Source organism: Mustela erminea, chromosome 17, assembly GCF_009829155.1.
Source record: "Mustela erminea isolate mMusErm1 chromosome 17, mMusErm1.Pri, whole genome shotgun sequence".
Taxonomy (NCBI): domain Eukaryota; kingdom Metazoa; phylum Chordata; class Mammalia; order Carnivora; family Mustelidae; genus Mustela; species Mustela erminea.
Window position 1 is genome coordinate 9,769,340 of NC_045630.1, and position 27,740 is coordinate 9,797,079.

General features: G+C 45.0%; 2 protein-coding genes across 7 annotated transcripts; one reads left to right on the forward strand and one right to left on the reverse strand.

The window, feature by feature from the left end:
* Nucleotides 1–406: 406 nt before the first annotated feature.
* Nucleotides 407–10,934, forward strand: LOC116576503 (cytochrome c oxidase assembly protein COX20, mitochondrial). 2 transcript variants are annotated; one of them, XM_032318813.1, is made up of 4 exons: nt 421–831; nt 7,310–7,424; nt 7,511–7,574; nt 8,278–10,934. In XM_032318813.1, exons 1-4 carry the CDS (start codon nt 790–792, stop codon nt 8,408–8,410), a joined length of 354 nt encoding a protein of 117 aa, XP_032174704.1. In that variant the 5' UTR covers nt 421–789; the 3' UTR covers nt 8,411–10,934. The 2 variants fall into 2 exon arrangements, 1 of the variants encoding a protein (XP_032174704.1); XR_004280182.1 differs by having other exon boundaries at nt 407–1,358; nt 7,310–8,005; nt 8,278–8,368.
* On the reverse strand, nt 9,105–27,740 carry HNRNPU (heterogeneous nuclear ribonucleoprotein U). Of its 5 annotated transcripts, XR_004280180.1 has the most exons (16): nt 26,802–27,740; nt 25,808–25,919; nt 25,650–25,723; nt 23,485–23,624; nt 22,806–22,905; nt 22,296–22,408; nt 21,512–21,775; nt 21,076–21,195; nt 20,526–20,654; nt 20,267–20,435; nt 19,750–20,004; nt 19,256–19,440; nt 18,809–18,880; nt 12,781–12,851; nt 10,641–10,745; nt 9,105–9,993 (listed from the first exon to the last, which is right to left on the reverse strand). XR_004280180.1 is itself a non-coding variant. In XM_032318811.1 (14 exons), exons 1-14 carry the CDS (start codon nt 27,490–27,492, stop codon nt 12,804–12,806), a joined length of 2,472 nt encoding a protein of 823 aa, XP_032174702.1. In that variant the 5' UTR covers nt 27,493–27,740; the 3' UTR covers nt 9,105–12,803. The 5 variants fall into 5 exon arrangements, 3 of the variants coding, with proteins under 3 accessions (XP_032174702.1, XP_032174701.1, XP_032174703.1); XR_004280179.1 differs by having other exon boundaries at nt 10,641–12,851; XM_032318811.1 differs by having other exon boundaries at nt 9,105–12,851.

Consider the following 27,740-nt stretch of genomic DNA (forward strand, 5'->3'; position numbering starts at 1 on the left):
TCCGCCCCCGAGCGCGCCCTCCATTTTGTCCCCAGTCTCCTTCGGGCGAGCGGGGCGGCGCTATTTTAAAGCCGCTAAGTCATGGAGCGAAAAGGAGAGGCGGCGGGGCGGGCGCGGGACCTTGAAGTGCAAGGGGCAGGCGCTCGGGGCTACACAGCTGCCGGCGCTGGGGAGCCGCCGGCGGCACCCACGGCTCGGTCTGGGGCCGGAAGGACAAAGGACACGCAGGGGACGCGGGCCGCGAGCGAGCGCGGGGCAACTTCCGGGCCGGTGGGCCAGGGCTGGGGGCGGGCTAGGCCGCCGACCCGGCCGCAGGGCGCGCGCGCAGGACAAAGCGGCGGCGGCGCGCCCGCTCCCCGCTGCCGCGGCCCGGCCCCGCCCCGCGCGCGCGCCCGGCGTTCAGGCACGCGGGCGCGAACCCGCGGCCGACGGGTAGAAATGGCGGTTGGGGCGGAAGGAGGGGCTGGGGCGGGAAGCAGCGCAGGCTCGAGGCTCCAGGGCGCTGTTCCGCCCCCGCCCCGCCGAGGATCCTGGTGCAGGGGTGTTTCACGAGCTGTCCTCCTCTCTCGGCCCCGGCCTCCCGGGCTGCGGAGGGCCCGCTAGGAAGAAGCCGTCACCCGTTACTTTGAACAAAGGAGACGGCCCCACAGGCCAGGCGACGGCCCGGCGCGGCCACTGCAGAGACGCAGAAACGTTCCCTAAAATGGCGGCCGGCGCGCGGGGGCGGGGCTGGCGGGGCTTCCGCTCGCGGCGCGGGCGGGGCGGGGCCGCATTCACCCACCGGAGCCCATGGCCGCCGCGCCAGACTCGGGCGAGCCCGCCAAGGGGAAGGTAACGGGGCGGTGGGGCGCGCGGGGCGCTCGGGCGGGGGGCGGGCTGCAGACCCCGAGCCGGACCCCGTCCCTGGCTTCTCCGGCGTCGCGGGCTCCAGACAGTTCCCGTCCCCACCCCGGCACGCTTTAGCTCCCTCGCCGGGCCTGGGGGCAGGGGGTCAATGAAGCCCCGGGCGGGAGGGCTGGGCGCTGGAAGGGGCTGGTGCCGGGGGAGCGTGGTTTCCGAGCTGCCGGAGGACAGGCTGATGCGGTGTACTTAACACGGAGGGACCCAGAAGCGCTGTCGAGCAGTGAGAACCTGGGTTAGATCCTGAGCGGGAGGAGCGGACGTCAAGCGGAGGGGTTTCCCTTTCAGTGCGCTGACTTGTAAACCGCACCATTCCACCCCTCTGCGTAAGATCCAGTCGCCACAGCCCGTGGCTCCCGGGATAAAACCCGAGTTCCTTGGCCTGGACCGTAAAGCCTTTGACCAAGCCCTTGTCAGCCTGTGTCCGACTCGTCCACTTTGCAGAGGCTTTGGAGACGGTGTGCCGCGAAGGGAGGGCGCGTTCTCCTGGGCGGGGGGAGGGGGGCGCTCCTGACTCCCCAGCGCAGACTGAAATGCGCCTGTTCCACCCCCCACCCAGCTCCCTTACTCGGCTTACTCGGCTGCATCATTCCAGCAAGTCCCCGATTTCTGTCGTCTGCCCCTTGGGCTCCTTAAGGAAACCCAATTTACCACCTCAGTGCTGAACAGATAATAGATGTTCAGAAAATAGGAAAAAAGCCGTTTTCCAGTGGTAAGCTTATAAAGATGTTGACAGTGGATGAGGGATGCGCAAGTACTGACTCAAGACCCGCTGTGTGCCAGAATGCTCCTAATCTACAATTACAGGATATGCTCTCTCCAGCTTGGAAAATTTTGCTACTTATTCAAAGTTACAGCTTTTCTGGGGACTTGAACATTTAAATTTCGCCAAGATCAAATGGTTAATGTGAACAAATATTGGATAAGTTATTTCCAGATTTGAAATCAAAACACAGTGTGTCAGTTTTGACGCTATTGGGGTCTTTTGTTTTTCATGCCTCATACATTACTCGGAATATGCTCAATGTAACCCAAGTGTGCCCTTATTTAAAAGTGGTTTATTTCAGGAGGCACCATAACTATATAAACGGCTTTTATCCCTCTTGTGTCAGGTTATCGCCTTTGATAGGAGATAACTGCCATCATTTAAGGGTCAGAAGTATGGTTTAGCCATTAAAAGTAAAAAAACAAAAAACAAAAAAAAAAAAACCGGAAAGTATAATAATAATGACCTAATTGGTTCATCATTAGTAAAACAAAATACTGCGGCTGGTGACATGAAGGACAGGTACATGCCCTAAAACTGAGCACTGACCAGATTTGTGTGGTGAGGTTGAAGAAAAAAACAACCAAAGACTTATAAATTGCTCATGAAATACTCGTATCCAAGCTCACTAAGGAGATTATGAAGTTTACATAACAGAAGCTAGGACTGAATTAGTAGCCCAGGGTACTGTCAGAGAAGGAAGGGGGCCGTGACCAAGCTGACAGAACCAACCCTCAAACCCTCTGCTCCCATTCTTTACTCTCCAGGAAACTTTAAAATACGGAATTTGCTACGTGCCTACCAGGAAGGTGCTGTAGGTAAATTTTCAATTTATTAATAAACCCACTGAAGAAAGTGGTGTATGTATCTACTGAGTATTAGGCACTAAACTAGGAGCTAAAGATACAGCTTTGATCAAAACAGGCGAAATGTTCCTTGTGGAACTCACATTCTACTGCAGGAATCAAACAGGTAATCACACTGTCATTTACTGAGCCAACCACGCAGAGATCCTGGAGAAAGGCAGCACAGCACACACTAGGTCTCGTTTTATCAGAGGAGCGCCAGTGTACGAAGACTGGAAGACAAGATAAAGAGGGATCCAAGAGAGGAGGATGGGTGCTAGGTCAAGGAGTGTGGGTGTCAGGTCCGGCAGGGCCTTCCCAGCAGTTGTAAGGCACGGAGGGTTTTCAAAGGACCATGATCCAGCCATCTGAGTGCAATCAAGAACTTTTAAGATCCTGTGAGAGACCTTGGTAATCTGGGAGTAGCGGCAGCAGAGGTGAGAAGTTGCTCAGTTCCAGCTGTATTCGGTTCTGGTATAGCCCAGACTTGCTGAGCACGGAACATGGGTTTGATGGAAGAAATCAAGGATGACTCCTAAGGTTTTGGTATGCAAATTCGGTGAGTAGTGATGCCTGAAAAATATCGTAATTGGAAGTCCTAAATTCAAGACGCTTCTTTGACATACAAAAGGTGTTGGCTAGACCAATGAATTAGAAGACAGAACACTTGGGAGAGGTTAGATGTGATTTACCAAATTGGCAGGCATCGTCGTGTAAATGGCATTTAAGTGAGAGCCTGCATTTCTGAGCGGGCCAGGGCAGCTCTTCAGACTGAGAGGTCGTCAGAGGAGGGAACAGAAGCCAAACTGCTAGGAATGGCCAGTGAGGTGGAAACCCAGGAAGCCTTGTCCTCTTTGAAGCCAAGTAAAGAAAATGTTTCAAAAACAAATGATTATCTGTACCATGTGTTGATCTGGACCAAACTGCTGCGGTGCAGTGTAGGGATAAATGCTCTTTGAAGGGACTTAAACAGAGAAGAGGTCTCTAACACGTAAGTTAACGAGTTTTGCAGTGAAAGGGAGCAGAGAAATGGGGTAGTAGCTTAGGCGGCTTGTGGAGGAAAGGAGTGTGGAAAGAGTTGTTTGTTTTATACTGGAGAGGAAAAATAATGGTGCAAGTGAGGACAGGGGGACGAGAAGCAACTTCTGCAGTGAAATCAACTGCAGTTAGGACCAGTGGGGCGCCTGGGGGCTCAGTCGATAAGCGTCTGCCTTCGACTCAGGTCATGATCCCAGGGTCCTGGGATGGAACCCTTGTCTCCACTTCTGCTCAGAGGGGTGTCTGCTTCTCCCTCCCCCCACCCCCACTCACGCTCTATTTCAAGTAAAATCTTTAAAATAAAAAAAAAAGAGCCAGTTCACCCTATACAGCAAGAGGAAGGACTCTACACTGATGCAGAGACGTCTGGCAGTGGGAAATGGGCTGGCTCTAATTCAGTGTATTTCCTTAAATTATTAAATTGATATTCCAGCTTAGAAATCTTTTAAGCATCTTTTAGTTTCATCAAGGTGAGTTGGAAGATCTGCTGTTTTAAATCTAAGCTTAAAAACTTCATGGATGCCTGGCTGACTCAGTTGGCAGAGGGCTGGACTCTTGATTTTGGGGTCGTGAGTTTGAGCCCCATGCTGGGTGTCGTTTACCTAACAAAAAAAAAAAAAAACAAAAACTAACTTTTTTTTTTTTTTTTAAAGATTTTTAGCCTATGAGTTTAAACTTTCATTAGTTTAAGGCTTAAGTTTGTTAACAGCAAAAGTTAAACCTTAAGATTGCAGACTATGCAGGGAATAAAAATGTGAAACGCTTGTACATCATAAATAGAACTACTTAAAAGGGATTTAGGGCTTGAACCCTCTATTAATTTGAGACTTATAGTTCAGTGTACTTTCTAAAAACATTGTATGTGCTTAAGACTGGTTCTTCGTTTTCCTGTATTTGCTTTTAAGTAATCTGTAGTCTAAACTCCAGCTTTACCAGGAGGCCAAGTATTCTCTACCCAGTTTTGATACAAACTGCAGAGAAACCAGTTACGTACTTAGTCCTGTCCACCCCCTCCCCCCACAAGACGTGTAACCTTTGGAAAACGTCTCCCTGAGCCTTCGTTTTTTCATTTATGACCAAATGGTTAAGTGATCTGGCCACATGAGAGGTTGAGAACAAGGAATTTAACGGGCCTGGCAGGAGCAGCAACCCCCCCCCCCCCCCACTCCAAATCAGGGCATTTATCAGACCAGCGCTGGTTTCCCAGCTTCAGCCTTGCTGACGCAACCCCGGTTTTGCTGGGCACGGGGCTCATCAATGCTGAGGTCTGGCGGCAGCACCCTTGGCCTGGAGCCACATGTTGGGCTTTAAAAGGTTCCATTTAAAAAAGGAGATGTAATTTCTGTTAAGGCATCTTCTTTTTTTTTTTTTAAAGATTTTATTTATTTATCTGACAGACAGAGATCACAAGTAGGCAGAGAGGCAGGCAGAGAGAGAGGAAGGGAAGCAGGCTCCCCACTGAGCAGAGAGCCCGATGCGGGACTCGATTCCAGGACCCTCAGATCATGACCTGAGCCGAAGGCAGCGGCTTAACCCACTGAGCCACCCAGGTGCCCCAAGGCATCTTTTTCAATAAGCAGATTTTTTTTTTTTAAAGAAAGATGTATTCATTACAGAGCGTGCACGGGGGAAGGGGGCAGAGGGAGAATCTCTAGCAGTTGGCCTTGAGCACAGAGCCAGATGCAGGGCTCCAGCTGGGGACCCGGAGATCATGACCTGAGCTCAAAAGAGTCAGACGCTTTTCACATTGTGCCACCCAGACACGCCGAAATAGGATTATTTTTGAACACATTTTAAAAGCACTTTAAAGATTTTAAGAGAGCAGGGGGGCGGGGGGCAAGCATACTCCACGCTGAGTGCAGACCCTGATGCAGGGCTCCATGGCACAACCCTGAGATGACGACCCAAGCCAGAAAATAGCAAGCCTTGGCCGACTGAGCCACCCAGACACCCAAAACTATTTTTCTAAGCAGTTATCTAAAAGCGGTTTCCTCAATCTGATAGGTTCACAGGGGAGAAAGAAAAAACAAAAATCTTTCAAGTTTTCCAAACTCAGATCACCATGGCCCATCGCAGACCGGAGTCAGCATCAGAGGGGGCAGGGATAAAAACCTCAGGACCGAGAAAGATGCTGTCCTAGCGGACTCGAGAAGCACTCTCGGGATTTGATAAGCATACTTAAACTTTGTGAAGAACCGGGGTTTAAGAGCATGTTGTCCAAGTGCCCCACAAATGTTTTGTCTGCAGATTCAGGGGTACCCTGGGGTCACGTTAGGGCTCTGCCATGGAAGGGAAGCCACACAAAATAGCTATGGTGTGGTGTGTGCAGTGGCATGTCTAGTAGTTCCTTTTCTTCTCAGGACCCCCAACCCCTGTGGTGGAAGGTGGTGGTGTTCTATACCTTCTTGGCCTTCCTCTAGGAAAGGAAGCTTCTCTGAAGGTGCGGGCGTTAGCCCTGGCCTGGAATGTGCAGCCCTGCTGTCTGCAGAGTGGCTCACGACCCTCCCGCCTGCCAGGACTATATTCCACTTGGCTAGTTTTTTTTTTTCTAAATAAAGCAAAACAATCTAGCAGCAGAATTAAATCCCCCAGCCTCTAAGATTTATATTGAAGAGCTTTTTACAATTGAAGCCTGCAACACTGAGCACCGGCTGTGTCCACCAAGTGATAGGCTGTGTGTCGGGGTGGGGTTTGGAGAGGGACAGAGACAAAAGTTTAAAAAAAAAAAAAGGAATAATCAAGAAAATATGTAGTTTTTGCTTTATTATGAACCAAGTCACACTTGGTCTTTTCTGGCAGCGATCTGAGCCAAAGAAGCCAACGGGAATATACTTTCAAGAACATCTTTGTCATCCAGCCTGTAGCCTGACTTGCCTTTTCTGGTTCCTTTCCCTTCACGTTACTTTCGAGGCACCCCCTCACCCTCCACAATGCACCCGTTTAAGCAGAAAACCCTGCTTCCTACTAAATCAAGTTTTAGGGACGTCTCATGAAGTCTTCTAAGTCCTTACTAATGGGAATGCCACAGTGAAACAAACAAAAGTGTGTCCTTCCCTCCCAGGGCCCTAAAATGTTCCATTTGACATTAAAACATGGAAACATGTGAAGGTTAAGCTGGCAGTATCTTCTTTTTTTAATCAGAAAAATCAAATCCATAAATCCCATGAAAACTGCCGAGAAACAATGTAAGAATCATTCATTTTAGCACTTGAAGGAATATATGACGTAGCCCAATGCCTTTCATTACAGAAGGGTGGGCCACGGAGATTAAAAAAATACATGTATCCTACAGGTGATCCAGTTAGTGGCAGAGCCGAGACAAAACCCAACTGTGGATTTCCAGCTTTTCCCATCACGCCTTCCCTCCCCCTAAGTATAGTTGCCATGTCCTACCAACAAAGACTCAAATACAGTCAGGTGCCGTTTCTCACCACAGGTAAGGAAACGAGAGAGCTACTGCACACATTTTTAATACCAATAAAATCTGAAGTTCTTGAATTTAAAACTTTTACTATTATCAGCAAACCTGGTTAGAATAATTCTGCTTTTCCCATTTTGTGTCCCCCAAACTGGAAGAATTGTGGTGCTCATTTCAGGGATGGCCAGATTCCCAGATCATTTCATAGATGTTTAAAAAAACCCTGATGACCAATGACGGTAAACCAAGATTCACGGTTATCACCTAGCACATTCTCTGATCTGTGCCAAACCAGTAAAATATTTACTTGTTCAATCCAGGTTCTCTTCTGTTTTATCCTAGCCCTTTAAGCTCCTAGGAATTTTAGATGTTGAGAACATTCCCTGTGCTCGGGACTCGGTATTGTATGGTTCATTAGGATCTGTTGTGGCTGGCCTTGGACATTTTTTATTAACTAGTGAGTATCTTTTTCTTAATGTATGATGGACATTTTCTAAATGGACTAATGTCAAATTTAATTACGGTGGTTATGGTTTTTGACAGGTAGGATTAGAAGATCATGTGATGTTGGAGTAGGAGGATTTATCTTGGTGACTTTAGGATGCTGGTATGTGTACCAAGTAATTCAAGAAGATCCAGGATCATGATTGATCTATTTCAAGCACATGCTCTTTCCACGCAATCTGTCACTGGAAGACTCCCACCCCCTCAGTGAGGAATGTTTTTTTGTTTTCTTTTTTAATTTAATGGAAACTTGCCTTAACAAAATGGTAATGCTGGGATGCCTCTTTCAAGCATGTATATGCAGACACATCAAACATACCATCTGTCAAATGAGCAGATGAATGGGTGACATTCCACCAATACCAAGTTACAATGTCTAACCTGGGAAGGCCTCAACCTCTCAGGTCACCCTGATGCTCTCATTTCCTGCTCATGACATTACAGCTGAAAAGCCTCCTCTAAGAATGTGCTCACAACTGCCGAAACGCGTGCACGGATTTCCTGTGTTCTGAGCAAGAAAAGCCAGAGCCAAGAGTACGTAGTATATATATGGTTCCACTGGAGGAGATTCTATCAGAAAAACTAAGCTAGAGGGGGTCAAAAGCCTCACTTTAGGTACCCATCTTAGTGATTTGTTAATGACACTGAACCGCTCCAGAACAGCCCTCCAAATTACAACGGCTGTATTCATACAGTCTTGGGGTAACCATCTGTAAACATCTTAGATTTTGTTACTACAAATCTCAAAATGGTTTCCAGAGGAACTTTTCTGTTAAAATGACTAGGTTGTGTTCTTTTCTTGTAAGGTTCCATTGTAGGTATAATTACGCAAAGCTAAGAATCCAGGAAAGAATTGCCAGAGATGGAATTAAAAATCAGATTCTCTACGAAAGTACCCACCTTGATCCTGAAAGAAAACAAAGCAAGAGCGGCAGCTGAGCAGGGTCTCAAGCATCAAAAACCCGACGGTGGCTGCAGGAGTCGCTGCGAATCACATGGAGGGTAGCCGATCACCCTCGTGTGCGCGTGTCCCACCAGACTTTCAGTCACATAAAATTAAATAAAAGATGTGTGTGTTGCAGTTTTTTTTTTTTTTTTTTAACACTTTTACGAAGGCCCACACACTTGCTCTGGCCCTTGCTCTACTGCCAGGAAAAGCATCTTTTGGACTTGCCGAACTTGGTGCAGAGACCAGAGTATAAACAAGAGTCTCCTGCTGGATTTCCAAACTCCTCTTAGAGACAAATGACTGTACTACTGCACCTTGTTAAAAATGAGGCAGTACTCCCCAGTTTCTAAAGTCAGTACCTTTGTCAGAACACTAAATGTTTTTTCTGACTTTGCAAATTGCTATTTTTAAAAACGAACACTCACTGCTTGACCCTATTCTTCCATTTCTTAGAACAGGTAGGTCATCTCCCCAAAAGTAAAGATAAAGGTAGTTTTTAAACGCTCTATGTGTTTCTGGATGTATGCAGTGTTTTGGAATTTAGACACCTGGCACGCACAGAAGTATCTTCAGAACTAGTCTGATGCAAAACCACCACAGATCACACACACATCACTACACTAATATGTCATTTAGAATTCAATCTGCTGCTATTAAAAAAGGGCAAAAAAACAAGGCACCCAACCAAGTCCACAGCATTTATTCATTCAGGAAAAAAACTCTCCCTCTCCAAAGCAATGCAATTTGTTTTCATGTCAACATTACTTTAATAGAATCTTTTAAATATAACACAAAACACAAGCTAGAGGTGTTCCTGGTTAAGAAATCATGAAAAAGACCAGCAGACAAGGACTCTGGCATCATTAATGATCCTGTTACTTGATTATCACGGTACGCCAGAGAAGGTGAAGCTATCCTGAGATTTTATCTTGTTCTCTCACGGCTTTTCAAGGGGGAAGTGGGGAGTGCGTGCTCTGTCTGGTTCACAGGAAGGAGCATCTTCCCTCCTGCGCCCACTTTTCCTGGGGTCCTTCCGAGGGGCAGCGCACGCAGGCTATGCGGGTTACCAAATGCCATTGTCAAGCATGAGCCCGCAGATGCTTGTACTGACCCTAATCCTCTAGCAGCCACCACAGGTAGGACTTGGACACTAATTAGGGAAGGCTGTTGTTAGAAAGGAAAAGGCAGTTTCCAAGACGGTACCACCTGTCCACTCTACGGGCACAAGTCAAAGCTGAATCCAATCTGCGTTACTCCAACGGACCAGTCCCTCCCATTTTAGGAGGCAGCACCATATGTGAGTAGGGGGACCCCTGAGGAGTACTCCTCAGCCCCGATCTTTAACGACGTTTGTGCCACTTAGGACCTCCGCTTCCGCTTCCAAACGCACGCAGAGTATAGAACTGAGCGACCGGGTGGAGTCTTAACTAAATCCCCGCCTAGCTCTCCCATACTAGGGTTACATCTTACCCTGAGTAAGAGAAACCTCTCTCGGCCGGCAAAATTTCCAAGGCCTTCACCAATAACAAGGTTAGTTCACTTTCCCAGCAGAATGACTGCGTGAACAGGAGACCTGGATAAAAACAAAGTGGTGACACACTTACTTGGATAACTTTGAAAATATCAGTAAGTATAAGTAATAGTTGGGGAAGGAAACAGGTATTAACCTATTTTCCTTCCCCAACTATTAAGAGGTTACAGAAATGCTAACAGGTTACTGGGCTACACAACGCACTCCAGGTCCCTACGCTGTGGCTACTGGATACCGCGGACAAGGCCTCCAGACAGACTTCACACTCCCACTTCTGGTCTCCAGCCCCATCTACTTGCCCTCTGCCACCCAAGTCCAAGTTCGAACTGTGTGAACTCTGTGCCCATCCCCTCTGCTTGGGCATCCCCGGCCTCTGCTCCAACTTTTCCTTTCCAGTTACGCCTTCCTCCAGCAGCTTCTCTCAGTCCCTTCTGCTCACTAACCTCTGGGAAGGAGAATCACCTTCTCATTTAGGTTCTCCTACTACTAGCTACCACTTTCACCGGTCACTTAGGCTCCAAGCAGAGCTTCAGCGTCTCATGGAGGACCCTCCTTGGTGTCTGGCGTGAAACCAGCCACGCGTTGTCTGCTGGATCACATCACTGAACCTTCACTCGCCCAGAGACAGAGTCCACGCTCCCCCCGCATCCAAACGCGCCTTCCACGGCCCAGACCGACGAGCGACCTACCTCTCGTGCCCACTCGGGAGCCTCCGGCGGCACTGCTTCCTTCATTGTCCCATGAACTCCAGAACGTCACACTAGGTGATATAGCAGGAGATACCAGCTAAATAGCTGATTAAAATAGAAGTGTGGTCATTAGTAAGTTGAAAAACCTCTCCCGGCTTTATCTATCATACTTCGTTAAATCTTTCTAGCGTCTAAGCATTTCCCCCTTCCCTCAACCCCTCCCTTCTTTTCCTTGACTACTTGGCTTTTCCATCACAGTTAAAAGGACCTCAGGGAATTTAAAATTAACTAGAAGCTTTTCTCTGGACTTGTGATTTATAATGACCTGAGTTCGGCAACAAAAATTTTTAACTATTCCTAACACCATTATTTGATTCGCAAGCATCTTTTTAGTCTACGTACCTCTACTCCATCGCTGGTTTCCCTTTGCTTCGATTATATAATGCGAGGAGGTCTATATAATAAATTCAGGATTCCTGTTTATGCACTTTTCAGCAAAGAGCTAGGGATCAAATAGGGTTTGAATCCTTCTATTCCTAGATAAAAATCTGTAGTGATGGGGGTCAAGGCACCCCTTTAAAATTCATGTTAATATATGTACTTTACTTGGGTAAACAAAAAATCTGAAGTAGAAAAATTAAAGCAACTGCTTGAATTCTGATTTTTAATGGTCCTTTGGAATATTTTTTGGAAGCATCTTAAAATAGGGTCCAGTGGTCATTCAATCAGGACAATATACCAATATCCTCCACCACCCGAGTCCTGGCATCTTACACAGCTGATTTTATGCAATAAGCTCCATCTTTTTCTCTTAAAATAGGAAGCTTTGGGGGGCAAAAACTTATTACCAGGATCTTGAAAGTCTTACATTTTGAAGCTGTTGTAACACGAACACTACAGGTGTTGCAAGTAGTTTTCAACTACATTTGCCTTACTCTTCATTTTCTAGAATACAGATGATTTCCACCACCACCCCCCCGCCCACCAAGTCCTTCTATCTTGACAAAACTACCAGTGACATTGTAAGCAGGTACGAAATTCAGAAAGGCTTCTACTGTTCCCTTTTTAAGTTTAGATCAAGTTAAAAATCTGTTAAACCACCTTACATGGTCTACCCCTCAGGAAATCAAATAATCTGCAAACCCTGGTTTCTTAATGGATCGGTTTCCACAGAAATGTTTCTTCCCTTTAGACCATGAGGACAAGTCATATGCAATGAACCCTAAGCTTTGCCATCTGAATTCAAAGCTTCTGAAACAAATGTTCTAGTTAAAAAAAAAATTTTTTCCCCCTCAAATGAACAAAATGTTAGGATTTTTACCTTTTGGGTCTGAAACCGAGCTGTCTGCTCTTTCAGCCATTAGATTTTTAGTTGACACAGTAGAACTGAGTTTCAGTGAGCAACTCCTGACAGCTACATTTCAAATCAGTCTAGCAGCCGGGACCTCTCATTTCACCAAGATACCTTATTCTGGAGTACGCGGTGGAAGAACAATAGATTCCCTCTAAGCTTCTTAGCAAGTCTTAAATGACTTCTGGGCAATGAGAAATTATCTGCTCTGGAGACACCGAGCTTTTTTATTCCTTCTGTCTTTACAGTTTAAATTTACTTCCTATAGTTGGTGTTTCCACTTTGACATGGAGCGCTATGTCCTCCTTCTCCAAAAGGCTCTAGTTTCCAAATGTTTATAAGCTGGTAAAGAGTATTTGTGCGTTTTGCATAGATACAGAAGGTTGGGAAAAACAAAGGCCATGGGTATCTTAGACTCATTTTTCTACATTAAAATATTAAGTATTTAAGCTCTGCGAGTGAGAAGTATTAAAATGAATGTCTTACAAAAAATTAAAACAGAAGGAATTTGAATGGTTAGAACCTTGTAAGGATTCGGCTCCATTTGCATAGTCTTAAACCTAGGTGAGAGGACCGCCAACGGCTTACCACCACTGACTAGCTCACGTCTCAGGTATGCAACGGGTAAAGTGAGAAAACCCTTTTTCCCCGTTTATACAATCTACCCCATCTGGGTTAACAGTTATTTCCTTTTCCCATCCTTTTACATAAGGGAGTTCTAATGAAAGTGATCCTGGAAGCCCAATGTAACAAGTGTTAAATGTACAAGCAGCAATTAATTTGGAATACCTATTAGAATCACTGGAACACATTTAGTTGGGCCCTTTAACTCTTCCACACAGCACATTCACATGGACAGACTAAGGAAAAGGAGATGAAATTTAAATCAGCATTTTTTTTTGTTTTGCTTTATTACCTTAAAAAAATATATGTTAAGTTGGAACCTTTTATTGTACTTGACCATGATGCTCCCACTCCCATTCACTACCGACAACTGACACGTAAGGTCACCTTCTGTTCACAGCTACCTGTTACCTGCCGTTCAAGTAAACCCCCACCGTTCTTCGGAAGGATGGAGTTTACCTCACCTTCCCTCGGCATGCCCTAATCCTTCACAGCTTTTACATCCCAGGTTAACGGACTATACTGGCCATCTCACTATTTTGTTTTCGCTGATACCCATTAGTGAATAGGCCTCTCAGGCACTTGCCAAGTGCAGAATACTTGACCGTCCCCAGCGGACCTGACTTCCTCCGACATCACGGCCCGGAAGAGCAACAGCAGGAAGCTCCGTGTCCATGAGGCAGACCGCGAGCTTTCCAGCCCTTAATCCCCACAGCACCACCGGCTGCACCGCGGTCACTAACGGTGCAGCAGAGGAAGTCCACTTTCCCGTGAAGACCTTTCTCTATCTGCCTGGACGGTTATTACCTCAACACTTTTGACTACAGCATATTGTTTCTCATACCCACAGATCCAGCTTTGTTTAAAAGCAAAACCCTGTTCTTGTCAAGACGCAAGGATGTGTTGGATCCTGGCATGAGAAGGGAGAAAACAACTGTAATCTTCCTAGGCAATGATCAAGTAAATACAAATTTAAGCACATTGTTAAGGTCTTGTCCCAATAACCTACCTAACCAGTGGTTCCTGATGTGCTGGCTTAGCAGTCTGTCTGTTCCCTTACAAACACTCATCTGCGATCACAACGAAATTCCCCAGCTACCTACGTCAATTACCAAATACCTGTCCTTACTCCGCTTTCCATACTGACAGCACATCCCCAACGTAACCTCACAATTCACGCAGGTGTCACATTTTAAAAATAAGTCTAGGTGAACGTTTCAAACATAGTATTTTACAATCTACTCAGCCTTACAGACTAAATTTAGGTCCTTAGGCAATCTAATTAAATATATCCAATCACCTAGATTTTTAGTCAACTGGGTAGGTCGGACAGTACAGCCTTACTGTAAGTGCAAACTGTTAGCCATTTCCCACCAACCTAAAGCCCTCTTTGGGGGCTCCAGCTACTCCCCAAATCAAAGTGTGACCATCAAATAAGTACCATGTTTTTAGCAAAACACAGTAAAAATGAACTATGAAGGTAGGTTATTTCAACTACTTGATTTCACACACACATAAATTTAAACTTTGGAATGTTAAGATGCTGCGGATCCTGGGTTTTCTCTTTGTCCTACCCCACACACTCGAAAGAGATACATACTGAATCCATCAGCACACTTTTGGGTCGCTTCCAAAATAATTCTGAAGGGTTTATTTCAGTATCAAGGTTAGTAAAGATTAGTAAGACAAGTTAGCTACACAAAGGATGTTTAGTATTTGTCTAACATGGTATCTGTAAGCACTGGCAACTAGGTATAAAAACAAAACCAAAAAAACGGGCATTAGAGCAACCAAAATAAAAACCCAACCACTCAGCTGGTGAGACCTACCACCTGCGTGTTCTAGCGGAGAAGCTGAACATAATAGGGCCAAGGAGGACATTCAAATCTAAAAATTATCCAAGTTACCAGAAGGGTACTCTAGTTTTAAGTAAGTTTAGGCCAATAACGATATGAAGAGACCTGTTTCCACTAATAAATTCATACTGCTGTTTTGGGAGCTAATGCAGGTGATTCTTACTCAAAGTACTAACTTAATATCCTTTAACGCTTGTATTAACAAATGCAACCTACTGCCAAGGTCAGAATACCACATATCCTTACTAAAAAATGTTAAAACTAAAACCAAGTTTCTCTCAGAGCCTCAGAAACGGGAACGACAAAGTTTCGATTCAATCCATTTTAAAAACTTTAAGAGAAAATGGCTTTAGAAAAAAATACCATTCTACAGTATTTCTACAGTATTTTGTAGCAATTCTACAAGTATTTCTACAGTATTTCATGGACTATTCTGGGGCATGGGAGCAGAGAATCATTCTCTCCTACAGGTTCCACCCTTTTTTTTTTTTAAAGATGTCTTAAAGTTACATGTATGGAGGGAATTACAGAAATAAACTTTTTAAGATCCACATTTATGTCTAAATACCAGAAACCAAGACTTGGGCTATGAAAGATAGGATTATGCCTTCTTCAGCAGATGCTGCTTCTGGTTTCGGCTTTTTCAAGTATCAGATATGCTCCCATAGAACTCGATCATCAGGTCTTTGTATGTGAAAAGTCTATACCACTGCGTAAAAAGCTATGAAAATACTTCGTTTTTATTTGCGCAATGGGATGAACTGAATGATCCTAGGATAAAAAGCCAATTTATGTCAACCTTATAGAAAAACAAGTTGTTCAACTCACAAATGATGCAAACATTAAATACAGAACATAATCTGTCCATGAATGTAACCTCTCCAGAAAGTCAAAAATACTCTGACTTTACCTAAAAAAATTTTAAGCACTTTTTCGAAGAAAATGGGTCTCTTTTTAAGAAGCTTCCACACCTCATTAGTGCTCAGGACCCTCTAGTTTCAATGTCCTTATTGTCAGACCGATCTATCCTAGGCCAATGTGAGCTGCTTGTTTTGTGGATTTTATAGGACTTCCTTTTGTCATTTCAATGTCAGACTGATTTGACTCCAGCTTCATTCTAAGATTCCATCTTCCTGTGATAGATATCCAGTATCAGGGCCAGAGGTTAGTGCTGGCCTCCTAGGTCCAAGCCAGAGTTCTCTGTCAAGGCCAGAAAGGAGTGAGCAAGATGTAAACTACCAGCAACCAATGAAACGTTCTATGGGACAGCATCAGTTACTCCATTTCTATCTTGCACTGCTTTCTGCCCTCTTTCCTGACTCACCTATTCATGCTGTTTGACACGACTGTAGCTGACCAATCTGATCCAACACCTGACTCAGGATGATCAGTCCAACTCCCTGCAGACCTTTCTAGGGAAAGCACCACTTAAAGCAACAGCCATCTCACGGGAGTAGTTAGGACCCCTGTTCAGAACTGCCTTTAGTTTACTTGGTGCTTTGCTTGCCACAGAGAGGTAGGCAAGAGCAGGGTCAAAGACTAAACCCAGCTTCTCACTGGCAGATCTTAAGTTGGCCAAACGGCAATCCTCACTTTTCTCCCTCTTGCTTGCTTGCGACCTGCTCCACTCTAATCTTCTGAGTTTCTTAAACACCAGGATTCTTTCTTTCCATACATATTAATTCTAAACTTGAGGCTGCTTCGGGAAACTTTAATTCTCCTGGACAGTACCTGTTATCTATTGCACCTTTCTTTCCAAAGTTTTCTGGGCTCCACAAGGCATGACAGTCTACCATACTTGGCCATTACTCTCCCACTGAGATTATTAGAATATGAACTGCTTACAAGCTAGAAGAAAGATCCACGATTCTTCAAAGGTACCTAAAACACTGATTAGCAACAAAGGTTGAACTTTTTCCCCTGGGTAGGTCTATGCAATCCTAGTAATTATAATGTATACTGCAAAATAGTTCATGCCAGCAGTTGCTACCAGTAAGCTAATTGCTAAGAAAACAAATCCCTCAAGACACTACCTTGTACCTTACGATAATTACAGGATTAGCCTTTGTTCCAAAATTTATCAACTAAACCTACACCACCATCTAAAACTCAACTCCAGCTCGGCTTGTAGCAAAATTCCTAGGAGTTATGAAGAAGTTTAAGATCTAATTTAAAATGGCTAAAATAAAAAATCTTAAGCAAACAAATAGACAAACCTAAACTTACCAGAACCTAAAACACCAACAAAACACTAGACTGTAGTCAAGTTTTAGTTCTACAGTTTGACTCCTGATTGATTCCTCACTTCACATCAGTGAGGGTCCTTTAAGAAGATTAAGTGTTCTGTGCAAACCCAATAGAATTACGATTAGGGGATCTAATGTCATCACATAGCTACAGTTAAGTTAGCAGTGTTGTGTAGTAGTGAAATCAATGACTGGCTCGCATGATGGCTTCTAAAAGCATCGGTTCCCAGAGTTTCATGTATTAGATACGTGCGTATAAGATATTCGGTTGAGGACAGCCATTAGCATTTGGTAAAGATGGTAAATGGAGTGTTAACTTCTCCCAGCCAGTACACCATTTCCCCTCATTAAAATGTTAAGTCATCTGGGGGGGAGGGGAAGGAAGAATTCAACTTTACTTCATAATTCAAAGTCAATTATCAGTATACATTTAAGTTTTTAAAACCTAAATGTTCCAAGTACAGAGTAAAGAATAAGCTGTCCAGAAAGCACACACTTAAATTTTCTCCTCTTGGGAGTTTTATAAAGGGATTTTGAACCTTGATGGCGAGAATCCCAAAACGAGAGTAAAATGAATTCTTTTTATTGCAAACAAACGTCTAAATTAATTTCTCCACCCACTTTCTTTAGAAAGAAAAAGAAATCAGCAGGCTAAGGAGATACCCATTCAAGAACTGACATGATTAAAAATTAAGATATAAATGGGTGACTCACAATGTCATTAGCTTACAAAGATGGTGGAGTAACTACTACAAGCACACTAGTTATACAGTATTTTGTGGGAGAAGGGCATACAGACATAGCTAACTTCATATAGATCCCATTAGACAACTGGATTTACAACAAGTTTTTTTAATAAGAAATGGGCAAAGCCAGCTTTCTTTTCAGAATCAAAATGCAGAACAAATGGAAAAAGTATGGTATTGAACCTTCACAAGTTTGAGCCTCCACAAATAATGCAACCAAGTTTTACATTTTTAACAGCCCTTCTACATACACTCCATCTTCTCTATCTTGGTTCCAATTTTTATCTTCATTCCCAATTATGCCAATTCCATTGTTATTTAAAATAAGAAAAAAAGCCTTCCCAGTTATTGTCGGAAACTATTGAAGCTTTCCCCCTCCACTACTCAGCGAACTAGAGAGAGGATGGAGTGTACTATGAGCAGTACAGAGTCTTATGCAATTCATGAGGACGCCTTAGTCCTTACATGAATCTGGTTGCTAACATTTCTATTATATTGTGACAATGACTCCCGACTGTTATCTCTGTGAGAAATGGGGGGAGTAAATTCTTAATAAAAGACACCAGGTACAAAGCAACATTTTACTTTTGTTGTGATAAAAAAAAAAGTCACATTTTACAGATAAAATGTAGAACCCTGAAATACTGACACATTCTCTTATCGTGCACAATGCTGAGGTTCTCTTACGATTCACTTTAAAACTGCAATTAAAAATGTACAAAAAAGAAAAGAAAAAAAATCAACCCACAAAGCTTCTAAAAAAGGAACCCGCAGGCACTTCCTCTTGTGGAATGTTTAAAAAGTTAGCCTACTAAAGAAAACAGTCGACTTCTTGTGAAGGTTTTGGAGAAATATGTATCAGTTCGTTTTATTTGGGTATTCAATAATATCCTTGGTGATAATGCTGACTCCATGGCTTCTGACCCCAGAATTGCTGTAAGAGAAAATTTTTTTTTTAAAGAAAAAAACATCAATAAGCCACTCAAACTGCTTTTAGGAAATGACAATCTAATTCAGAGTAACTGCTGGAAACAAATTTACACCTGTCATATACCTCTGACTTCTACCAAACCAGATTTAGTTAGTATTAATATCCCATTATTATCAATAAACACGTTACAAAAGGAAACACATCATGACTTGGTTAGTTTATACCATTAAAGCTAGCAATAAAAAGAACCGTCTGTATTAAAGAATATTTTATTATAACATTAAATTACAGCGAACTCCACCTATATTCACACCTTGCCCTGTAACACTCCAATCCCTGGACAAGTTTTTCAAGACTGACTCTTTATGAACTTAAAGTGCAATTAATGTCCATAGCACATAAGAGATTACTTACACCCTGCTGCCACTGGTTGTAGCCCTGAGATTGATTTTTGTAGCCACGATTGTTTCCTCGTCCTCTGAAGTTCTGTGGAGGGGGAGGGGGGTTGAGAGAAAAAGACATCTTTAAGAACTCCAAGCACAGCCTGTTAGTTCTGTACCTGGGGGAGGCAACAGCACAGAAAGGATCAGCTGCTGGCAATGAGGAAGCGCCAGGAACCCTCTCTGCTGCTGTTCTCGGGTGTAGAATTTATTCAGCTAAGGCATCAACCTGACTCAAATCTAGTTCACCTGAAAATCAAAATTCAGTGAGCCTCATCTTCCTTCACTAGTCTAACACCACTGCAGACAGATACACAGGCTGCGCTGCTTCCGACTCTTAGTGAGGCTTGTGATGCAAACCTACAGCCTTCCAGACTAGATCCTGCAGCCCATCAGTGCCTGGAGAGCTTGAAATCATTACCTGGTTGTAGTTCCCTCTGTTGGGCATTCCACCTCTGTTGTAGTTCCCTCTGTTGGAATAACCGCCTCGGCTGGGAAACACAGGGCCACGCGGGTACGGATAGCCAATTCCGCCACTGCCGCCGCCACCGCCGCCTCTCTGCGGCATGTTGCCCCTCCTGTTGTAGCCACCGCGGTTCCCAGGAGCTACAAACGAAGAGATGCTTCGTTTAACAGCATGTTCTGCCTCTTTTACACACAGAACTAACTACAGGAAACTCAAGACCAGTCCTTTATCGTAGGAGAAGTTACTTTCGCAGGCATTAATTTAACCACTCATGTAATCTACCTGTTTATCAAGTCACAAGATTTTAAACCAGTTCCTAGGGCAGCAGGATCAACCCGAATTCAACGTCCGAGGTCAAACTCCACTAAACCACACCCCCCCAAACTGCGAGATTCTCATCACTTGTTTAGCCGCCAAGCAAACAAGGCCCGCGCTCCCAGCGAACTTGCCTCCTCCTCGGAAGTTGCCACCACGCATGTTGAAGCCGCCACGGCCTCTGTGGCCGCCGCCTCTGTTGAACTGGTTCTTGCCACTCTTATTTTTATTGCTCTTCTTCGAGCCAGTGTTTTGTTTCTTTTCTGGCGGAAGAGCCTTTTTGCTTTCTTCCTTATACTGCTCCAGAAGTTTCTGGGCTTCCTCCTTCTGCAGTTCAACATAGGTTATTTCATCAAAGCACTCAGCCACCTCGGGCAGCGTAAAGTTTCCTACAAGGAATAAGGTCAGATTAGCTTAAAGCCTCCACAACCCTGAAGCCCAAACTCAAGTGGCTTTTGTTCTCTGAAACGACACTATGTGTTCTACTCCTGGTTTACGAACGTATTTTCCTAGAAACAGAAATAAACCAAACCTTCATTTACATGGAACGAGTATGTGACTCGTCAAACAGTACTGCTGACAGGAGACTTCACTCAATTTAAAAACACAAATCACACAAGATTAACACGATAACAGACTCAAATTCCGTACCTTTCATTTTGAGGACCGCGTGTTCTGGTAGGTCTTTTCCCTCGACTTCTGCTTTCTTCTGTGTTCTCTGCTTGTAGTCTTCATCTTTTGGGCAAACTACAACAGCTTTTCGTTGGAAGCCTGCAAACAGGCACATTTTTCTCCTCTGGGCAGCAGCAGACACATTTGTCTTGAAAGCAAAGTTTATAAAGCCAGATGTTAGCTCCACACCAAACCCAACAATCCACTCCTTTTTTCCAACCTCAAAACTACTGCTTACCTGATCCAGAATGAAATTCCGCTTCTTACGGGCAGCAATCTCAATAAACTTTCCAAGACACTGGGGAGCTCTCTGCAACAGCGTGTTCAGTTTTCCTGTATCCGCCATCTGCTTCTTAAACCCGGCCACCTGTTTTAAAAGTTAAAAAGTTCCTTTGAACTTGTGAATGAAGCTTATTTTTTCTAGTATCAGCTCAGATCTATGTGGAAACCAGCCATTTGCTAATTTAAATACTGCCTTTCCTCGTCATTATGAAAGGCTCACTTTACCATGTAACAAGATCCTCTGCTGTTCACTTCTTTTTTAGCTACTAAATGTTGCCAGTGCAAGAAATTTCATAGAAAAAAAACCTAGCAAAACCTAGCCACCGGGACGCACTTTACCTTACACATAAAGGTAACTTACGTATTCTACTTCAATCAATCTGAACTTTGACAAATTCCTACCTCTCAAACACTAACAAAATGCATAAAAACACCAGACAAAAAAGTTAGAATACCTTCCGGTCTTTTTAAAATGCTGAGATGACACCCTAAATATTTTTACTTACCATCATTTTATCCATTATGGTGTTTGTTCCAAGAATATTGTATTTACCAGGGTTTTCTGCTGCATGTTTAGTAACCCAGGTGGTTTTCCCAGCTCCTGGCAAGCCAATCATCATAACAACCTACAGCAGAAATAAATGGCATTTCACTTATCACTACAGCCATCTAAGAATCCCTTATACGTAATTTTTTAAATGCACAAGAACCCAGTTTAGATATATAAATTTTCATTGCCCTAAAAACAAAGGCAATTTTTAGAAACTCCACGCTCTACATACAAGAACACAGCTCTACTAAGAGACAATCACTGGCTGATGGCACCTGGCATGCCAGAATGAAACTGCAATCATTCAGATCTTCCAAATGTCATTTTTGCCAAACAAAAATAATCTTCAAATGCTTAAGAAGAAAGAAAGAAAGAAAGAAAATCCAACTTACCTCACAATCTTTCTTCTCTTCAGGTCCCTTTGGTCCTCTAACTCGATCCTCCAAGGGGACATTCTGGATAAAAGTATAATCTTCCGGTATCGGCAAATATGGCTTTTCCTTCTGACCAAAATTAAATTCAACTGCACAGTTGTGGCAGAGAACATGCGGAAAAAGTGGCCTTCCGGCAAGAATTTCCTTACTGATTTTGAAGGCAACGCCAAGATCTTGCCCATTCTTTGCATAGGAGAGTTCTACTTCATCACTTTCAAAGTTCTGTTAAATTGGGAAAAAACTGATGGTTTTAATCTGCTTTAAAAACTTTTTCTAAAAAATTCTTCAAAATTTGAAGAATGAAGCTTATCCTATGGAAAATATATTTAGGCTAAATGTTAGGAGCTTTTTAACAGTTACAAACGATGTGGGGCACCAGGGTGCTCAGTGCGTTAAGCCTCTGCCTTTGGCTCAGGTCATGATCTCAGGGTCCTGGTATCGACCCCCAAGCCCCACATAAGGTTCTCTGCTCTGCAGGGAGCCTGCTTCCCCTTCTCTCTCTGCCTACTTGTGATCTCTGTCAAATAAATAAATAAAATCTTTTCCTTATAGTTATAAAGAATGAAAAAAAGGTATCTAGAAGCAGAAACAATGCTGCCTTAGCAAATGGAATAGATTTCCAGGTCACCTTCATGTTAAGTAGCTCTGAGTCAGAACAGTAGTGAAGGCTAATGCTGATATACTTTTCAAAGAATTCCTAGCTAAACAACTTATCAGTTAAACAGAAATTTAGCTGACTTACAGCAAAACATGTAATCACATCATTTTCATCAAATTTCTCTCCATAATCTTCAGTCTCACAGTTGCATGTTTTTATTCCTTTAAGAGAATACCCATAAGAAAATTCTTCTTCACCTAAGGAAATAAATTAACTTACATGAAAATGATTGCTCAGAACAGTCCAGTGACCCATATTTTAACATTCAAGATGAAAAGAATCAAGAAAAATGGGTATATAACCAACGGTGTAGAGAATTAATAAGCTGGATGGGTTATGTAACTATGTGAAAAACTTCATACCATGCGATAGTGATTTTTAACCCACTGATCATAAAACAAGTAATCATTAAAAAACAAAAACAACCTGAAAGTCAGCTGATACCTACACTATAAACTAGTGGTACTGTTAACGCCTAAAATACTACAAAATAGATTAAAAACAGGCAGAAGATTTAGAATGCCTTGGCGTCTAACTACTGAAATCAGACCCCTAAACACGCATGAGCACATACTACTCAAATGGAAACTTTACCAAGCAACATTCCACTTGTGGTTAGTGACCAGCCAATTCGAACTTCATGTATGTCAATATCTTTTGTATATAAATGCCTTACTGGGATCTTCTCTGTAACCTGAAAATCAAATCGTAAATCATTACAAGGAAGATAAACCCTTGAAACAACCCTAGCTTGTTTCATCTGGGCAATAGGTAATTCTTCTCTGGCTACTAATACAAAAAGACACCCATTCTACCCCACCATCTCTCCCCTACATTTACAAGAACTTTAAAAATTGATAGAACTTAAAACTTGAAACCATAAAGGTTCAAGTCAAGTCCCTGGTTGACTTCACATTTAAAAGAACAGTTAATGTTTAGAAATTACAGATTCTCGACTCAACATCTATTAAAATATACATTCAACATGTTTGGCTCTGGAACAAAACTTGAAGCCTAACCAAATTATTTTTAAACCCTTCATGGGCCTTTCAAGTGCCTGATAAGGAGCTCCCTAAATAAAAACAGGCTGACTCTACAACACAAATTTCTGATGTAACAGATACAATTAACTGTTTTAACAGGTTTTTTCAAGTCCCTCTTCTAATCCACAGAAACTTCAAAGTTCCACTGACACCTAACTCTCAGGCAAATGGAAACTCACAAAGATTCTTTAAAAAAACAAACACCCCCCCCCCAACAAAACTGCATTTACCTTCATCTCAAAACAGACTTTGCCTTTTGACACACCGTAAGATGCCCTTCCTCCAGCCCAAAGAAAAGCAAAACTCTCCATAGTGAGGGAAGAAGCACTGAGGCGGTCTCTTGATATTTTAAAATGTAGATCACAATTATCTGCAATTATATCAAATACCATATTATTTCTTTTGACATCCAACGTAAACACATCTGCTATATAGACAAAACCTGGTTATCGCGTTCTTGCATAATTTCCTAAAGCTGCATGGAACACACAGTTTCTACAAATCATGCTGCTGTTCTCATCCTCACTTTAAGCCCCACTCCCACCAACTCACTCTCACCAAATTTTATCAACTAAATTGTAAACTGCCTACAAAACCAGAAACACCAAGGTTTAACGTGTATTTTAAGTATATAAAATAATCAAGACAATGTGACATGGGATACATACCTGCTCTGCTCTTTACCTTGATTTAGAGGCAAGCAGTAGAGGATAGCAGGAAATCAAAGTGAAGCATGCCAGAACCAGGTAGAATTTACCAGTGCCACAAAAAAATTGAAGGGAGTCCATGACCACATACTTTAAAATGCAGGAGTATGAGCTGTTGATTCTGCACTTTGTAATTTTACAGGGGCTCTAGATCCTCAATTCTCAAACTTGTGAAGGCAGCAGCCTCAACCTAGCCAAGTGCAAACCTGGTTGTCTAACACTGTTAACTACGTCCCTTTTCCCCAGGCTTGCTGGTTGGTCAGTAACAATGGGGGATTATCCACTCCCCGGATTACCCAAATCCCCAAGAAAGGTCTTTAACCTAGCTACCTCTGGGTCAGTGGCTCATTAGCATGCACTTTCTTGGGAGTTCTCACCTCAAATTAAAAAGTTGTTTTAAGTTTTTACTGATGAAAGGAAATTAGATCTATAGTTTGAATTCTCCTTAATCAGCTTTGCTCTCAAATTCCTGATCACTGGCAGAATTTTCAATTAAACAACTGTGTTTGAACCCAATATAGATAGCCATAAATGAGATAATGTTCCTAGGTAATCAGCTAAAAGCCCATCTACTTGGAGAGTAGTGTTAACTTCTGGAATCACCGCTTCACTACCTTGCCAATTCCAACTTAGTTTGTATTTAAGCAACAGAACTACTTAAAATAAAACTCAAATCAACTGTTTTTCCATGTGCACTTTTCTTCCTTTAAAAACTCCCTTAGTTCAACTACCTGTAAAGCATATTTAATATATTAAAAGTTAACATTTACAGCCCCACAAATCTGATTAAAGGTAATTTGTATTTGAAAACATAGGAATCTAAACTTTAACTCCCTAGATCTATGGGACAGGTTCACACCTTACCACCTACTCCTCCAGCGATTATTTCTATACTTTGTTCTATTTATCAAAGTGAAAAACTGTGAATTCTGATCAAATACTAAACCAACAAAATGTTTTTATTCAAAATCACACTTCTGACAGCCAAGGCCCATTTAGAGGTTTGCAATACTTCCTCATACTCAATTGCAACCCAACTGGGTAAAGTAGCAGTGTTTACAGCGCTGCCATTGATACCATTCGCTGCTGAAGAAAGCTAGTAGCCCAGTGATAGCCCACTGCTGCTGCCCCAGGTCTTTGGAAGAAATCAACTTATGTTAAAGCAGCAGCTACTGAACTGGAATTGAGAACAAAAGAGCAGTTATTGAAAAAGTAATATTACAATCTTTTAGAATAGGGAATATACTTGTGTGCTAATGGGAAAAGTCATTAATACATACTTAACTAGCCCAAATAGCTCACTTAATTCTACCAAAAAAATGAAATTACTTTATTGTAGGAGCCTCTAACGACAAGTAACAGGTAGTCTTACAGGTTTCCATTAATTAACTAAACCAAAAACTGGTTTTAACTTTACATTCCTACAAACAAACTTTCTAGTCATATAAAATATACCACCAAATTGCTGAAGCCTGTAAAATTATCAATACGACACAACTGATGCTGTACTGAGTATTTAAGCTTCCAGAATCTGAATACAACCCATCATCATCTCCCTGCTTTTAGGTTTACACTAAAGTTTTCTGCATTTAAGTTCAGCGCCCTGCGTCAAGTACTCCGACATTTTGGACCCCAAATCGCCACATTTAGTAACTAGGGGAGGAAAGGGAAGAAACAGCTTCACTTACAAGTATCAAGACAAACCACTGTGTCATCGAAGTGCTCATCTTCTTCTTCAACAGGTGGCTGAGGAGATTTGGCTCTGAAAGACAGAATTGTCTCCTGATTCAGCTTTTCCTACCCAAGAAAGAACGGGGGCGGGTCAAACTAGATCGGCATTCTCTACCTGCTATACTTGTTCTCTTCAATGTACTCAAAATATCCACGGCCATGATCTTCTCGAGGTCTTTTCACCCCTCTTTTTTTATCTCCGCCTTTCTGCTCTGTTTTGCCGTCTCCTATAACACACAACACCCCTACCATAAGGGGCCAAGCCGCGACACCACGGGGGGGTGGGGGATGCCCCTCCTGCCTGCGGACGCAAAAAGCCCGACTCTCGTTCCTTTTTGTAAGCGTTTACAATGGACGAATCCAACGCGAATTCAAAGAACAATCAGCTTGGAACCGGCCTGCAGTTAGTGACGCAGTCCAAAGACATTCCTAATTTTGCCAGCCTACTCGAAGGTTCGAGAAAGCTCCTGCAGACTAGCGCGGCCCAGGCCCCGAGCCCACGTGTATCCCGAAGAGAGTTCAGGAAGGGGGGAGGGGCCGGCCCGGCCCGCGCGCCCTCCCCGCCCCTCCCCCACCCGGGCCCGCGTTCCCCGCGGCCGCATTGTACTGATCTTCCGCCCCGCTCTCCCCGCCCGGCCCCTCCCGCCGGAAGTGACGTCACGCCGAGCCCCTGCGCTCCTTGCACAATACCGCGGCCCAGCACCGCCAAAGCGCGCCCGCCCCGGGCCCTCGGGCCTCTCCCCTCCCCCCGAGACATGTGCCCGCACCGCGCGCACGCAGCGCGGCGGCGCCACCGCGGGCCGACGGGGCTCCCGCCCGCCGCCCGCGGCTCCTCCCCCTCCAGCGGCAGCTGCAACCCCCCCCCCCCCCCCCGCGCCGGCTCTCCAGCCACATAATGGAGACGCCGCCGCCGCCGCACACGCCGAGCCCGAGGCCTCGCAGGCCTCGCGGCCGGGCGGGATTCCCCGCGCCCCCTCCCCCCCCACGCCTCCCCCGCGGCGGCCCCCGCCCGGGGCTCCCTCCCCCCGGCGGGGCTCCGGCAGGCCTGGGGCACGGTCCCCACCCCGCGCGGGCCTCCCGCCGCGCGCAACGTACAACGCAGCACTCACCCGCCGCCGGAGCCCCGGGGCGACCGCCGCCTCCGCCGCCTTCCGCCTTCTTCTTACCTCCCGCCTGCTGCTGGCCCTGCCTCGCCCCGGGCGGCGCCACCGTCACCGCGAATAGCGAGGTGGGGCCGCTGCTCTTCCCCGCGGCCTCCTTGGCGGCCCCGCGCTGCTGTGGGGGCTGTTGCTGCGGCGTCGCCGGCGGTTGAGGCTGCTGCTCCCCGTGCCCGTTCTCGTCGCCCGCGCCTTCCTCCTCGTCGCCGAGCTCATCCTCCCCTTCCTGGAAGCCCTGATCGTCGCCGTTCTCGTCCTCCGAGGCGGCCTCCTCCTCCTCCATCGGGCCCGCGTCGGCCGCCCCCGCGGCCCCGTTCTCCTCCCCTAGCTCCATCTGGTCGCCATCCAGGGCGGCGATCCCTTCCTCCTCCTCTTCCTCCTCCTCCTCCTCCTCGTCGCCGCCGGCCGCGGCCTCCTGCTCGAGGCCTGCTCCCGAGCGCCCGGCGGAATCCCCGCCCAGGTCTAGGCTGCCGTTCCCGGGCTCCATGGCGGGGCGGCCCCCGGCCTCCTCGTCGTCCAGCGCGGCCTGGAGTCGCTCCATGAGCTCGGCCTTGAGGCCCTTGTCGGAAAGGCGCCGCTTCTTGAGCTCCTCTTTCAGCTCCGAGACCTTCAGCTTTTTTACATTAACAGGCGAGGAACTCATGGTGAGGGCCCCGATTCACCGCTAGGCGCTGGCTCAAACTCGGCTCCGCTCGCTCGGCCACTGGTGGCGGCTGCTGCGGCTGCTCCTCGGCCCGGGCGGCGGCTGCGGCTGCGGCTGGAGGTGGGTTCGTGCTGCAGAGCGGACCCGCCTGGTGTCGAACGGCGCCAATTCCTTTCACCGAGTTCGCGAGGGAGACGCGGAGACTCGCCTGGCGCGAGCGAGCACGCAACGTCCTCTCGCAGGGGCGG

What these genes read in the sequence shown, in the direction of transcription:
- LOC116576503 (XM_032318813.1), top strand. Translation starts at nt 790, where the DNA reads ATGGCCGCCGCGCCAGACTCGGGCGAGCCCGCCAAGGGGAAG. An exon ending in GCGAGCCCGCCAAGGGGAAG is followed by an intron (nt 832 to 7,309) that starts GTAACGGGGCGG and finishes GTTTTATCCTAG; the next exon opens with CCCTTTAAGCTCCTAGGAAT. An exon ending in TTGGTGACTTTAGGATGCTG is followed by an intron (nt 7,575 to 8,277) that starts GTATGTGTACCA and finishes TTTTCTTGTAAG; the next exon opens with GTTCCATTGTAGGTATAATT.
- HNRNPU (XM_032318810.1), bottom strand. Translation starts at nt 27,492, where the DNA reads ATGAGTTCCTCGCCTGTTAATGTAAAAAAGCTGAAGGTCTCGGAGCTG. An exon ending in CCATAATGGATAAAATGATG is followed by an intron (nt 20,655 to 21,075) that starts GTAAGTAAAAAT and finishes CTTTTAAAACAG; the next exon opens with GTGGCCGGGTTTAAGAAGCA. An exon ending in CGCGGTCCTCAAAATGAAAG is followed by an intron (nt 20,005 to 20,266) that starts GTACGGAATTTG and finishes TATTCCTTGTAG; the next exon opens with GAAACTTTACGCTGCCCGAG.